The sequence below is a fragment of the Epinephelus fuscoguttatus genome, linkage group LG13, assembly GCF_011397635.1.
Source record: "Epinephelus fuscoguttatus linkage group LG13, E.fuscoguttatus.final_Chr_v1".
NCBI classification, from domain to species: Eukaryota; Metazoa; Chordata; class Actinopteri; order Perciformes; family Serranidae; genus Epinephelus; species Epinephelus fuscoguttatus.
This window is the reverse complement of record NC_064764.1, coordinates 297,826-312,883: the sequence shown is the minus strand read 5'-3', so window position 1 is coordinate 312,883 and position 15,058 is coordinate 297,826. Positions and strand designations below refer to the sequence as shown.

Sequence of the window (15,058 nt, the reverse complement as noted above, 5' to 3'; positions counted from 1 at the left end):
TTGTCGACCGGCGTGGAGAAATGCGCGTCTGCTGTGAACAGAAATGCTCTGGCTCGCGCAAGAATTTATGTGTGCTGTGCTTCACAGCACTTTGTTGGCAATGTGGCCCTGGCGTTATATTCTAGAACAAACCCACACCAGCGCTGGCCGCTGCGCTACGCCACTCTGCTTCAGCCCACTGCTCTATTTCCAGTGTGGCCGGCACTGCCTTTTATGTATGTTTAAGGCCAAAACACACCGGCGCCGTACTACGCGCGTCAAAACAGCCACCCCCATTATAAACCCACACCGGCGGTGGCTCGACGCGTGTCGACGTGGCGCGCTGCGGCACTTTACGCTATTGTCCTATTTTTCCAGCGTCACCGCCCTTAAATAAGCACTATTTTGTACTTCCCAGCTCCTGTAGTAGCAGTAGCAATGTACTGTCGTTGTCTAGTTGTCGCGGTCGTCCTGCGTTGTGTGTTTTCTTCTTGCGCCCCATCTTCTTACTGGAGTGTGCAATAGACATCCGGTTGACGCCCTGGCAACGCAATGCTTTTTGTGTGTGTTACTGTGCGTTCACACCGGGTGCGAGTGAAGCGAATTACTCGCTTGTAACGCGCCACGTGTAATGCTGTGTTCCCACCAAACGCAATGAATCACGTAAACTGCTACTCACCAGAGACAGGTGGACAGATGCTCCGCAGCTGAAATGGAGCACCTGTAGTTGGTGTCCTGCCGGGAGATCCTGGCGCCAACCCTCGCAAACAGGTCATCAAACTGGGCCCCAGTCAGCCTGAAGTACCGCTGAAAGCGGCTATCATCCAGACGGAGTTCCTGGAGGAGGTGGTGAAACTCGCCAAGCTGGATGCGCTTCTGCAGGATAGGGTAAACCCAAAAACGACGGCGTTTGGCCCTCCGACTCATTTGGGACTTCCAGAGCAGGTACAAAGCAGCGATGGTGGTTGTCTCAGCCATGGTCGTCAGTGGCTACCTGGAGCTACATGATACTACGTGTCTACTCTACAGAGACCACAACAAAAAGGAGCAGGCTTGGGTGAAAGACGCCGAGGAGACTGGTCTACTTGGTAAGTTCTGTAAATATGTGTCTTTAATTAGTTTGCAGAATGGTTGTACTTTGAACGTTAGCACTAGCTTAGCTCCAGTTAGCACAGCCGGCTTGCCCGCTACTCGCGCGAATGACGCGATAACACGAATTAACACAATGGTCAGGCGTCCAAACTTGCGCGTTACAGGCGGCGCATTACTCGCGTTACGAGCAATTAAATCACGTTCATTGCGTTTGGTGGGAACACAGCATAACTATGTTATCTCTTTTTTAGGATGCCTATTTCAATACAAAGTGGGTGATCACTGCCAGACATTAAAAGATGCAGCACATGTTGCGACAAATTTCATTGTGCGCTCTGCAGCTCAACAGTTTATCAACCCACAAAGTTGAGCAAAGTACAGGCTCATCTGGATAGCCACTTCAGTCGTGCACTTGTCGATGTAGGTAAGATTTGGAAACGTCTCTCAGAAAATGCTAATAAAGTTACCATGTGTCTGTCTATGCATTAATACCAATGATTAATACCAGATATGCACAATATTGACATTCTCCTGACAGATCTGGTGGACTTGATGGCTGTCTCTGTTGACAGTTGTGCACATATAACTTGACCTTTTCTACATGTAATAATTTATTTCAATGCTGTTATTAAGACATGGCCAGAGATTTGCCTTCTGGAGTAATGAGGCCAGAGGCTTGCTCCAGGAAACTCTTCAGCCAGTGTACAGAGTGCCAAAACAAATAGCCCCAACTGAAGATGTTCCCGCTCACATGCAGGCAGTCAGTGACCGTACCCAAAATGAAAAAAGACTTGTGGACTTCATCATACAGTCACAGGGAGCAGCGTAGCATTTGGTGGTACTTTGACAACTATTACATTTTACATACTAAATAACTGAATAGATTCACCCTCTGCCATTGTTAGGATATTATACATAACATAATAACATAATTATTTCTGTCCTTTGGTTTATTTACAGGATGTGCTTAATGGAAAGCCATCTTAGTGGTTTCCTCAGAAACCCTCATACAAGGGCCTCTAACTTCCCGGCGCGGCACAGGGTGGCACAGGGTGGCAAACCCCGTGCAGAGCTAGTTTCGAGCAGTGCAACCCGAGGCGCGCTCAGTTTGGTAGTTTGGAAGACCGAGGTGTGCTGAGATGGGTGTGGCGGTGTGGCGGTGTGCGTAATGGAAACCCAACTTGATTTGATTAACACAGCTGCAGACAAAAGAGTTCACATCCCTCTCAGCCAACCACAAACAGCCATAGCATCAGATAGGGAGTATATATTCAGCATCTGTCATCTTAGAAAAGTCAAAAGAAAAGAAACAGAGTGAGACTGCGAGAGAGAAAGAGAGAGAAAGAGAGAGAGAGAGAGAGAAACGCTGTAAACAAATTGTAAGTTATGTTCGGTGTATTAAGGGTGCTTCATGTGATTGCCTATACAAATATTAAAATGTTCTTGCTTAACGTGATCTACAAAGATGGAGTACATTATTGCGAGGAGGAGGAGGAGGAGGAGGACTTATGCAGAAAGAGGCCGAACTGCATGTGCCGAAACAGCAGGAAGAGCATCAGGGCGCACAGGAAAGGAGAGACCGCCTGGCTGCACAGCTCTGTCCTTACATGTGAGTATTTCCCTGTACATCCATTCACACATTTATGGTGTAAATTTACTCAATCACATTAAATATAGCCTACAACAAATCACCCAAAACAAATTATTTCAACGTTCAATTTATTTTATTTATTGAGGAGAGTGGGCTCATTTGATTGGTGTGATGTGAATTGGCTGTGTAAAACCCACTCCACACCTTCTCCCCTCCCTCTTTCTGACTTGTGCAGGAAGGAGGCACAGAGGTGGGAAAGAGGAGTAGCTGTGCCAGCGCGCATGGTGTGCCAAACTTGCAAAATCCGCCTGGCCACACCCAGTTACCGCCTCGCCCGGTCTGCGAAACTAAAGGCCAATGTGCCTGTGTACCTCAACAGTGAAGAGCAGCAGGACACCCTGTTTGCCTGTCTTAAGGGCATTCTGGAGAAAACACCAACAACACTGAGCTTTACTGATGAAGTAGACTTCATTTGTGGTGTTCTTTTTCCTGAAGTAAGCATGGCTGTGTAATGCATTTCTGTGTGGTTTTTGATTTTCAAAGCTTCCCCTCTCATATATGTACATACACAGACACACACATACATACATACATACATACATACATACATGCATACATATATATGTATATATATATATATATATATATATATATATATATATATATATATACACATGTATTAGGGGTGTAAAGATTCATCGATTACATCGATGCATCGATTTATTTTCCTACAATCTAAATGCATCGATAGAGCCTTGGCACTGATGACGATATTGCTGTGAAATCGATTTACAAGGTCAAAAATCGATGATATCGATTACTAAGCATTTGTGCGTTGTATTTAAGCACGATAACGTTATATACATGTATTTTTATCACTTCTAATCGTAAAGTTGCTCGATTTGCTTCACGCTCCCTGAATGTGACGTCATCGGCATGTGCCGGTAGTGCCGACTCAAAACAAAACGAAGCATGGCTAACAGCAAAGAGGAGGCGGACGAGCTGGAGATTTTCAAACCGAATTTGAAGTTGAGTGTGTGGAAACACTTTGGTTTCTGCAAAAAAGGAGGTGTTCTGGACAAGTCGGTGGCTGTCTGTCGAATGTGTACTGACTGAGTAAAATAAAAGAAGAAGCAGGGAAAACTACTGTCCATTCAACCTGATAGGTAAGGTTGCACTTTATTTTTGTATATTATTGTACTCCTTTTATACTGAGTAAAATGACAGAAGTAGCAGGGAAACCTACTGTCCATTCAACCTAATAGGTTGCACTTTATTTTTGTGTATTATTGTACTCCTCTTATACTGATTGAAAATCACAAGAGAAGTAGCAGGGAAACCTACTGTTCAGTTGTAATTCAGCCTGGAGGAATGTTGATCACACTTTTTGATCAGCAGGTTCTGAACTTGTGATAATTATAGTATTTAATAAAAGGTGAATGTTTTTGCCATTAATTGTCGTGTTTACTTATTTATATCCAAAATTAATTAATCACTGATTCTCTTTCAAGAAAAAACTCCCCTGCACGGTCCACAGTATTCAGGTATGTATTTCACAGTCACACTGGTTCAGTTTTTGGCAAAACAAAAAAAGTTACTGAATCGATTTCTAGCCCTTGAATCGAATCGAATCGTATCGTTCTAGATGAGCCAAATATCGTTCTTGAATTGAATTGGAACCATGGAAAATGATATGAATTGAATCGTTGTAAAAATGAATCGTTACACCCCTAATATGTATGTATGTATGTATATATATCCCACAGTATTAAGAAAAAAACATAAAAAAACAACAACACATATTGGCCATTTTTACAGTTTATTCACTTGACACTGTCAGGGACCTCAGTAGCGTGTGGAAGATCCATACACAGCCACAACAGCTTGGCACCTCCTCCTCATGCTGGTCACATTTTGCTGTGGGATGGCATCCCATTCCTCAACCAGGAGTTGTTGAAGGTCAACCAGTTGATCCCACAAGTGTTCAATTTGGTTGAGATTTGGACTCCAATCGGGTGCCACACACCTGTGACTGACACACACCTAGCAGCACTTGAAGCTCCGAACAAGCGTGAATACCAACAGGAGAATGTTGCAGGGGATTTTGGCACATTGTTTTGGGGCGTTACCCATATGTTTAGATGTGTTGCTCATTCCACTAATGCATGATCCTTACAAGTTGTACCTCGTTGTAAAGGTGACTAATCAGGCTTTCCAACAATATAAAATACAACTCCACTTGGCATAATTAAAGGGGAGAAATAATTGACTGAAATAACATTTCCAAACCTTTTTTGAGGAGTTAAGTATAATGTGTGTGTATATTCTGGCAGTAGGCACTCACAGGAGGCTGAGCAGGCCTATCTGTCTGGTCCAGTTTATGATTAAAGGTAAGGGTACATTTTCAAATGCAATTTGAAGTAAAATATCAACTTGGCAATCATTGTGTTCTCTGTTACCAATTTAGTGAAGTGGAAGACTTCATACAGAAGCTTGCAAAGAGAAGGAAGATCGAGGAATTGAATTTCCATTAAAAATGGGAAGAAAAATATACTTGTCTCTCTGACTTTTTATTTCTTATTGATTGTTTTTTGTACATTTTTATATATTTAGACATGTTCAGTTTAATATTTTTAATCGGTCCCCACAGTAATCCTTGTGTTTTATGTTTTTGTAATCTTTAATATCTGGTGAGGAGTCAGTCAGCTCAGATTTATTTAAGAGTAATTAAATTACTTTTTACTCCTTCAAAAAGTAATCACAGTTCTGATCTGTTTACTTTATTTCACAAGTAATCAGTTACATTACTAGTTACTCCATTCCCTCAAAAAATAAATAATAATAAACAACACAGAACAAACTCTAGCAGGACAGCAGAGCGTCCCGACACTGTGTAGCCCAGGATGGGTGTTTAAGTGTGGGTGAGAAGAGCAGAGAAGACCACGGTGGTCAGGCGGGGCGGGCCAACACTGCGTTACTGGCAATGGTAATGAACCTGGGCTTGTAACTATAATCTGATTAGGCCTACTATTACTAATTAATTTCTCCTATTTTTGATAATCAAATTACAGTAATGTGTTACTAAATAACGAGTTACTGCTCAACACTGATTTAATAAAAAAGTAGTATTTGGGTACAACAAAAAGTAAAAATAAAATAAAGGTAATTGCAGCCTCTGCTCGGCAAATTAAACGGTCCTAAAACTGCGGTCCTCAATCTGCAGCCTCCATTATTGCAGCCTCCGCTCGGTAGGTGGTGCTATGACGAAAATTGAAGGGCCCTAGAACTGCGGTCCTGAAACTGCGGTCCTGAGACTGCAGCTTACTGCAGCTTTCCATTATTGCATTGAATAGCAGACTATGCTGTTTATTTAAGTCCACATCCATACTTTGATAATACACACTCATACACTTAACTCTTGGCTGTATAAATACCTCAGTGTGGACAGCTCCAGTGGGCCATGCCACACTCCTTCTGTTAAGTGCAGAATCCTGTACCTACATGTCTCTTTGGCTCTAACATATGATCACTTTAAATATCAAAAATATCAATACTATACATATTATGCTTTCATATAAAAGACTGAGCCTAGCAATCAATAGAATCAGTACTAAAACAGTGATTAGTTTCTCTCTTCTGTGTCTTATCAATTTGTATTTCAAGAGTTAAACTGTCTGTGCAAACAATGTTCCGTTGTTGTGAACACATCTAGTGCTTTTGTGTTGTCTCAAACAACATATGCATTGCACATGCGAAGCGCACGGCATTGTGCACCATAACTAGTTTTAGGAAAACCAGAATTACCATCTTGCGGTTGTATACCTCCGCAAATTAGTCAAGTTTCTGTGAAAACATGGATGCTTCACACACATCTTCCCCCCAACAGCACAGAAGATCTATACAAATAGCACAATTTCAAGATAAGTGTCACCAATACAGTATCTGACCATATGTCTTCTCTTCTGTTCCTGACATATGATGCAGTAGTAGTAGTATGAAGTAATGTCCAGATAAGGTTTTTTGCAGAACTTTATGATGGCACAGTAAAGTTCACCTTTGACCTTTTGGATATAAAATGCAATTACTTCATCATTATATCCTATTAAACATTTTTTGAAGTTTTTTCATAATTAGTGTATGTATTCTTGAGTTACTCTGGAGCTCTAACTTAAAAGAAGGGAGGAGGAGGGAAATGCCTCAACATCTAAACCTCTGACACAGAGACAGAGTTCACTGGCAGAGTCTGTTCACAGAGGCTCACGCCTGGGATCCACTGGCGTTTTTTGTGTCCGCCGTGACGCTTATGCCTATTCATTTCCTATGGATCGCGTCAAACCATTGCTGACATCCCTGCAAAGCATTTTGGGTAGGCAGCGCGGCCGTTTGAGCAGCTCCAGCGTGCCCAAAAGTTGACCGCGACTCAACTTTATGCAAATTAACCTGTCAGACGCGAGGACACTATCCAGTGGGGAGCAAGCTCGGTGGTGGTCTGTCGTGACGTTTCGTTTACTTTCCCTCTATGGAACAACATGGCAATGGAAGATAAGCTAATCGTAGCAGTGGTGAGAGCTTTCCTATAGTAGCCGCGTCCATCTGTATTTCCGCATATTTCTGGGCTCTGCCTCCAAAGCGTCCTTTTCAGGGTAGGCGTCGCGTCCGGCAACGAATCTCTGTGACGCCAGTGGATCTGAGGCGTCAGACAGGAATATCCAGGTAGGCCATATCAAAGTGAAATTAATGGTCTAGTTAAATCAGATCTTCAGCACTGGTTCATGTTTTCAAACTGTATTTGGTCATCATTAGCTATTACTTTAGCAGACTGATTATTCACCTCATAAATCACGACACACTGCTTTACCCTTAATGAAAGTACGTAAACCACTTTTATTTATGCATCCTATCGATATTGGTATCGATATTGATATCAGCGATTCTGGCCCTGAATTACTTGGTATTGGCTCAAAACCAAATTTTGTTGCATCGCCCACCCCTAACAGTAACGTGCGCACCGAGGAGTAATGCGGGACTGTTGCAGAATTTGTTGCATTAAAACTCAAGTAAGAATCAATAGTTCACTGTTTCTCATTGTCTTTAAAGTCATTCCTGCTGATGATGTCTAACAGTCCCATCTAACTGAAGCCTGCAAATCAACTCTTCTCCATGGCCTCTGCGTTTTTCAGCCTGTCCCTCTTGGTTCTATCTCTCCCCTGCTGTGGTGTCAGCATAGAGGTGTCAGGCTGTTGGCTGCAGCTACTCCCTGCTGCCTCCAGTGGGCGCCCTTCTTCCAGAGTCCTGTTGTCTGCAATGACGCTGACCTGGTCGTAGATCTCCTCTGGTGGATGGGAGTTCTGCATGATTAAGTACAGTGACGAGTTGGGGGGTGCCAGTAGGTACTAGGGGGCAGAAAGGAAAATGATTGAGGTTTTTGGTAAATACCTGGGTAAAGACTAACAGAAGGGAAAACACTTCCATGACTCTTGCTGCACACATGCATACAATGGAAATCCTTATTTCAGTTTTATGGACATGCAAGTAGATCTCATTTTGTTGCTTGCCACACACACCAAGACCTGACAGGGTATGATGATGAATTAAACATTACAGACAACCCTGTACACACAAATCCATGCAGACATATAAACATACAAACCTCTTCAAAGTGCTGAGGCAGCACATATTTTGGATGAAGACATTTTTTCCGATACACCACTGCAACCACCACCAGAGCCACTCCCGCTACCATAGCGACAAACATCCCAACAGCTACCACCCACGGAGCCTCTTCATCTGCAAAACAATGAGACCAAGAACAGCCAGAGTAATAAGTACGTTTCTAATTTTAATGTATTTGTTGTCAAGCCCTGGAGCTTTTTGATTGGAATCAGTCACTGCGAAAGTCAACACACATGCCAACTAGTGACGGTTTTGTCCACACCCACTTACAGAGAACATCAAAATTGAAGATGCTTTGCATACTTAGCCTTTTTTTCAACTATTGATGAAATTCAACACCTTCTGCAAAGTATTTTACATTCACCTCTGATGACAGAGAGGGTTTGGACAAATTATTAGAAACACCACTGACTTTATTATTAATACTAATAATAATACTAATAATAATAATAATAATAATAATGATCAATCGGTTTTATATAGCGCTTTTCTAGGTACTCAAAGACGCTTTACAAAAGAATACGCACAGAAACAGGCACTCAAACAAAACACTCAAACAAAAGGCAGGTAAACAACACTATAACAAAGGGACAACATATTGAGAGAAAGAGCGGGTGGAGGATGACGAGGGAGGATTTTCAGATGCTGTAGGTGATCCTGAAGAGATGGGATTTAAGCTGACTCTCGAATCAGGGGAGTGTATCAGAGTTCCGGATGGCCAGGGGCAGGGAGTTCCAGAGGGCAGGGGTGGCGATGGTGAATGCTCTGTCTCCCAGGGTATGGTACTTGGTCTTGGTGGTGGGGGTGAGAAGGTTGGCATCGGCGGAGCGGAGGCGGCAAGTGGGGGAATGGCGATGGAGGAGATCGGTCAGGTATGAGGGTGCAAGGTTGTTTAGGGCTTTGTAGGTGGTGAGGAGGATCTTGAAGTTGATGCGTTGTTTTATGGGAAGCCAGTGAAGTTGACGGAGGATGGGAGTGATGTGTTCTCTGGAGGCGGAGTGAGTGAGCAATCGGGCAGCCGAGTTTTGAACATATTGCAGTTTTTGAAGAACAGTGGTGAGGAGGCCATACAGGATGCTATTGCAATAGTCGAGTCTGGAGGTGATGAAGGCGTGGATGAGTGTTTCGGCAGCTGAGGAGGAGAGAGTGGGGCAAAGGTGTGCAATGTTGCGGAGGTGGAAGAAAGATGTTTTGGTGACGTGGTTGATGTGTGATTTGAAGGAGAGTGTGGGGTCCATGATGATGCCGAGGTTTCTGACCAGGGGGGAGGGAGTGACAGAGTGACCATCGATGCAGAGTGAGAAGTCCTGGGAGGTGGGGAGGATGGATTTTGGGCCAAAGATGATAATTTCCATTTTATTGCTGTTGAGTTATAGGAAGTTGTGGTTCATCCAGGTTTTGATGTTGGTGAGACAGTCGGTGAGGGTAGAGAGAATGGCAGGAGTAATGGCTTTGGTGGTGATGTAAAGCTGGGTATCATCGGCATAACAGTGAAAGTGAAGACCATGGCGGCGGATGATGTGACCTAGTGGGAGCATGTAGAGAATGAAGAGGATCGGGCCAAGCACTGAGCCTTGAGGGATTCCGTGTGAGACAGGGGTGGTGTGGGATTTGTGGTTGTTGATGGAGATGTAGTGGTATCTTTCAGACAGGTAGGAGGTGAACCAGGAGAGGGCGGAGTCAATGATGCCAATGGATTTCAGACAGCTGAGGAGGATGGAGTGATTGATGGTGTCGAAGGCAGCACTGAGGTCGAGGAGGAGGAGAATGGTGAGGGAGCCGGAGTCAGAGGAGAGTAAAAGGTCGTTTGTAACTTTTGCAGTCCACTTAAGCATCAGCACTAACTGTGGCCTCTGAAGGTGCCATCAAATTGAAAACAGTAAACAATAACAAAAAAATTAGAAGCCTCACAGATGTAGGACTTTATTAAACTGCTGCTATTCAGTATATGGCTCTGATGTTAAACAATAAAAATACGTTTTCCAGCAAGTTCCACTTTTAAAGAGGACCTGTTATGCTTTTCATTTTTGTGTCTTAAGACCCTTACACACTAAGCTGACAGTCGGCAGTTGGTCAACGTTGGACCATCAGATAGCATTTGTGGCCTTCATCGCTGTGGTGTGTCCTGCACCGTTGGCCCTAGTCAGCAGAAGTCGGCTATTTTTCCACTGATACAGCATGCTGAATTGGCACTGGTGACTGTGGAGCCCATCAGTGAGAGAAGTCACTCTGATTAGCAGTTCAGCTCAGCGCACAAGTAGCGAAAGGCATCAAACAACTGATGTCCAGTAGGGGTGGGAATCTCTAGGCACCTCACAATTTGATTCAATTCCGATTCTGAGGGCAACGATTTCGATTATAAAACGATTCTGGATTCTAAAACAAGCCAATAAGAAAATTTACACTAGATATTGAAAAAATTTATTGTAATAAAACTGGGAATACATATCCAGTGCATACAAACTCTATCACTTACTGTGGTTGTGATGACTACACTCCACCAGTCTCATCCGGTCCATCCTCCTCATCCACAAATCTCAACGGGACTCTCCTGTCCCTTGTCGGCCTCCTCAACATTTCTCCTCCAGTATTTACAAAACTATAACTGACTATAACTATCTATAACTGACTATAACTATCTATGAACTATAAAAACACGGACTATTGCAAAAAAGATGAATGATGGCAAAACTACGAACTATGGTGAAAACATGGCAAAAACACTCAAAAACATGGCATAAAAAAACTCAGAAGCTCTCAAAAAATACTATTATTTACAACACTAAATATTACTTACAAAGAAAACGCCACCCAAACGCCACTAAAACTAACCAAAACTCTGCTAAAACACCACTAAATCACTCCATCTTGCACTCTCATCAGCTGTCACTCGCCTCCTGCTGTGCTCACTTCCCTCCCCTCCTCCACAGGTAATGACATCTCTACTGTAATGTATATCACTGGAAAGCTCCACTTCTCAGCTTTCAGAATCCATTAGAATTACGTCGATAGTGTGAACGGTCGAGGAGTTACGGCAATTTGAAAAATAAATATAAAAATAAAATTAAAATCGATTATGAGTTTCCCACATCAATGCTCGCATCGCTCAAGGCAGAATCTCGATGCATCTAAAAATCAATTTTTTTCCCCCACCCCTAATGTCCAGAGGGAGCGAGACCAAAACAAACTTGTTCCAAAAAGTCAGATTATTTTTCAGTAGTCATTGAGCTCTTTAGCAGAAACGATTCCTGATGGTTTGTGTTAGAAACATGCTCTGCTCTTTCAACATTGGATTGTGCTAACTGGCTAACGAACATCGAGACAGTTACCCTTTTTGAATGACAAATACAGGCTACCACAATCTATTGGTATAGATAGTTATTTCCTCTCATACAAGCGCAGACTGTACATGCCAGTTGGCCATCTGCTGTAATCTTTGTGGTGTGCTCATGTGCAACTTTTTGGCATGGTGATGTTAGGTGATGGACCTTCATCCTCCCTAGTTCTCTGAAGTTGGTTTGATGTTTCTGGGCCCCAAAACTGACTTGACTTTTGAAGTGCATCACATTCTGTAGAACAGGTTCTCTAAAGAGTTTGAAGGCTGTTTCCAAAGTCACACTCTCACTCATTCACTTTTCCCTATACAATAGACACGGGCTACTTTACACCATAGTGGACTTCATCATTATGTGTCATCACTGATAGTTTTGGTGTTGTGTGGCTGTAACATCTCATCTATCAAATGTGACACATTCATAGACTATAAAGTAATAGACGTCACTACTGTGACATCAGCCATTGATTTGTGGACTGACGCTTTGAAGCCTCGAGTTTTGCTGTAAAAAAAAAAGTCACCTTCAGTATGGTACTTTTAGTAGCTTATAGTGACCTTGATGAAACTTTATTAGTCGTGTTCTTCTCAACTTAAACACAACATGTCAGGCACTTTTACGGACTAGAACTCTACTTGCAGGCTCTCATGTCTCCTGCATGCTACCATGATGTGCAGATCAAATCCTCTCAGGTGGCGGTGAAAGTGGAGATGGATATAAGGTTCTATTTTATCCCTGCTGTACTTTTAGCACTGAATATTCCCCTTTGTGCATGCGCGGTTTGAGTATGTATATCAACAATGTCACCCGTGACCCCTGGATGATGATGAAGAGACTATATCTTCCGGTGACATCAGAGGATAATTTCCTTTTCATCTTCTCGCATGCAGGTTGCTCTTCGGAAGCAGTGAACTGCATCTCAAACTTATATCCCGTAGCTAGTAGTTCCGTGGCCATTGTCGGTTGGAGCAGTGGACATTCGCCCTCCAGGAGCTGCGACAGCATTCTTTCCCTCGTCACAGAAGTTGTTTAACTACACTTAATTCAGTGTGGAAGTGGTGCGTCTTTTTGCCGTAAGGCAGTGTTTCACTTCCCTCTCCGGACAAGGTATGTAACTCCTAAGATTTGTCGGTGAAAGTTGCGTTTGCACATCTTCCTGGCACTTGATTTACTCTGACTGAGTTAACAACCTCTGTTTCTGGAGTTTTTTTTGCTGGAGGGTTGCGTGAGTGCTTCCCAGTTGCCAGAGTGTATAGCCTGTTGTTTATTTAGCGGTAGCATCCACACTAAAGTTTATTTTGAGTCACAACTGGATATGAGTTTGTTATAATCAACCTCTGTTGGTGAAGGCTGCGTATGCGCTGCCTCCCCCCAGCATATGGTCTCAGCCAATCTCCACCTGGCTGGAACATTGAGTGGCTGGTCACCAAAAACTGGGAAACATGTGTTGTGAATGTTTACAAGCCCCCACCAACAGCGCTGACTGTATCATCACTTCCATCTGTGCCTGCTCCCGCCATCTATGCAGGTGACTTTGTTGCAACTCATAATGTAATAATGGCTCATAATATAATAACTTAAATGTAATAAAAGTTCATAATGTAATAATCGGCTCATAATGTAATAAAATCATGAGCACATAACGTAATAACGGCTTTGCGCATAATGTAATAATGTAATAACCTATTACATTATGAGCCTTACTGGCGTCGCTCATAATGTAATAACAGTTCATAATGTAATAATGGCTCATATTGTGTGAAAACTGCTGCATTATCATAATTTTTACATCTTAAAGGTGCAAATAAAGCAAACGGCATGGGTTTCAGTGCATAGTAAACTAAATTAGTGAAACCAAGAATTATTTAATCGTAATTGCATTCTCACATTTTATTATGTAAGGCTGACCAAACGTCCTGTTTTGCCCGGACATGTCCACTTTTCACGTCCCGTCTGGGGCGTCCGGAGGGGTTTTATAAACTGATGATAATGTCCGGTTTTCTGTGTGTTTGTGTGTGTGTGTTAGAGTGCAGCACGGGCCGCATATTTCTGTCCGAACCCGAACCGAGCCCGACATTATTTAATGACCAAAGCACTGAGTTTCACAGTCACACAGTTGTTATGGTTACAGGCTATTTAACAGGCTGGGCGTGCACCATGGGTGCTCAGCGAAGAAGGGAGACCTCCGTGTTTGAGACGGGAGCGGGAGGCAGGAGGTCCGACGCTTCCAGCGAGAGGAGAGGGAGAAATATAACAAAATAACATAAAATAGGAAAAACGTGTCTCCCTCTTTTATTTTATTTTCAGCGTTTAATCAAGGCGGAGGTGGGTGGCTGGAAGTCCGAGACTTCCAGCGAGGGGAGAGGTAGAAACAAACAGTCAATGTGTGTCTGTGTGTGTTACGTTCAGGTGTTGTCACATAAATAACAGTGCCCAAGCAATAAACAGGACAGACAATAGGATTTTATTTATTTTTACACTACATTTTCACTGAAAGCTGACCACATCCGACCCGAGCCCGAATACAATTTATAGCTAGGCTACATTTTTGACCAAACCCGGCCCGACCTGTCGGGTACCGTCGGGCTCGGATCGCCACACTGTGCGTATGTGTCCCCTGTTGGGTCCTATCTGAATTTCTGTCTTTGAGAGATATTATTTTGTAATATAACTGAATTTTCTATCCATACATATAAATTTTAAATATATTAAAATTATAAGGCATCTTTGAGTAAACTGCAAGTATCATTTAAGTAGGCTATGTCGTGGCCGGCCGAATGTCCTCTTTTTTGGGAAATCAAAATATGGTCACCCTACGTACATCTCCGGTTTCAGGCCTTTGTTGCGGCATACGGCGAAGGCCAGGAGAGGGTTGGTGTAGGAGTTCCAGCGTGCAGAACATAAGCTTGGAGGCTCTTTTGGGTCAAAGAGTAGCAGTGCTTCGGTGTTAGAAGCCCACTCACTCAACACTTCACCATCCTGTGGTGTGTGGCTGTAACCCCAATCTGAGTGTTGGCAGTTGAAGGTGTGTTAGGTATTTTGGGCCTTTGAGAATGCCATGCTCACTTCCACTGTCTGATTGTTGCAGGTAAGCAGTTGGTGGAAAGTTTAAATATTATGACGGATGAAGTCTGCTGCATAAGTATTAGTAGGTTATACAGAGTGGCAGGACGCAATAGTGGCCTTGCGTCCTATATCAGGCAGTTCTTCAGCCAAAATGCCAGGTGGATTACAGCCTGGATCGTGACTAAACATATATCCTTTGGATGGGTCCATATTAAAGACATTCATTGGAAGAAGTAAAGTTTTCTTTTAAAAAAAAAATCCCATTCACTCGTTAAGCATTGATCTGAGTGAACACTGGCACAGTCACTGACAAATGGAGCCCCCT

General features: G+C 43.0%; 1 protein-coding gene across 1 annotated transcript in view; it reads right to left on the bottom strand.

The window, feature by feature from the left end:
• Positions 1-7,526: 7,526 nt before the first annotated feature.
• The window catches only part of LOC125900098 (interleukin-10 receptor subunit beta-like), a 67,425-nt gene continuing 59,893 nt past the window's right edge, over positions 7,527-15,058 (bottom strand). Inside the window, exons 6-7 of the mRNA XM_049594877.1 lie at positions 8,313-8,449; positions 7,527-8,055 (exon numbers count right to left, since the gene is read on the bottom strand). Of these exons, the coding sequence (XP_049450834.1) occupies positions 7,810-8,055; positions 8,313-8,449 (383 nt within the window). The 3' untranslated portion in view covers positions 7,527-7,809. The remainder of the gene's footprint in view (positions 8,056-8,312; positions 8,450-15,058) is intronic.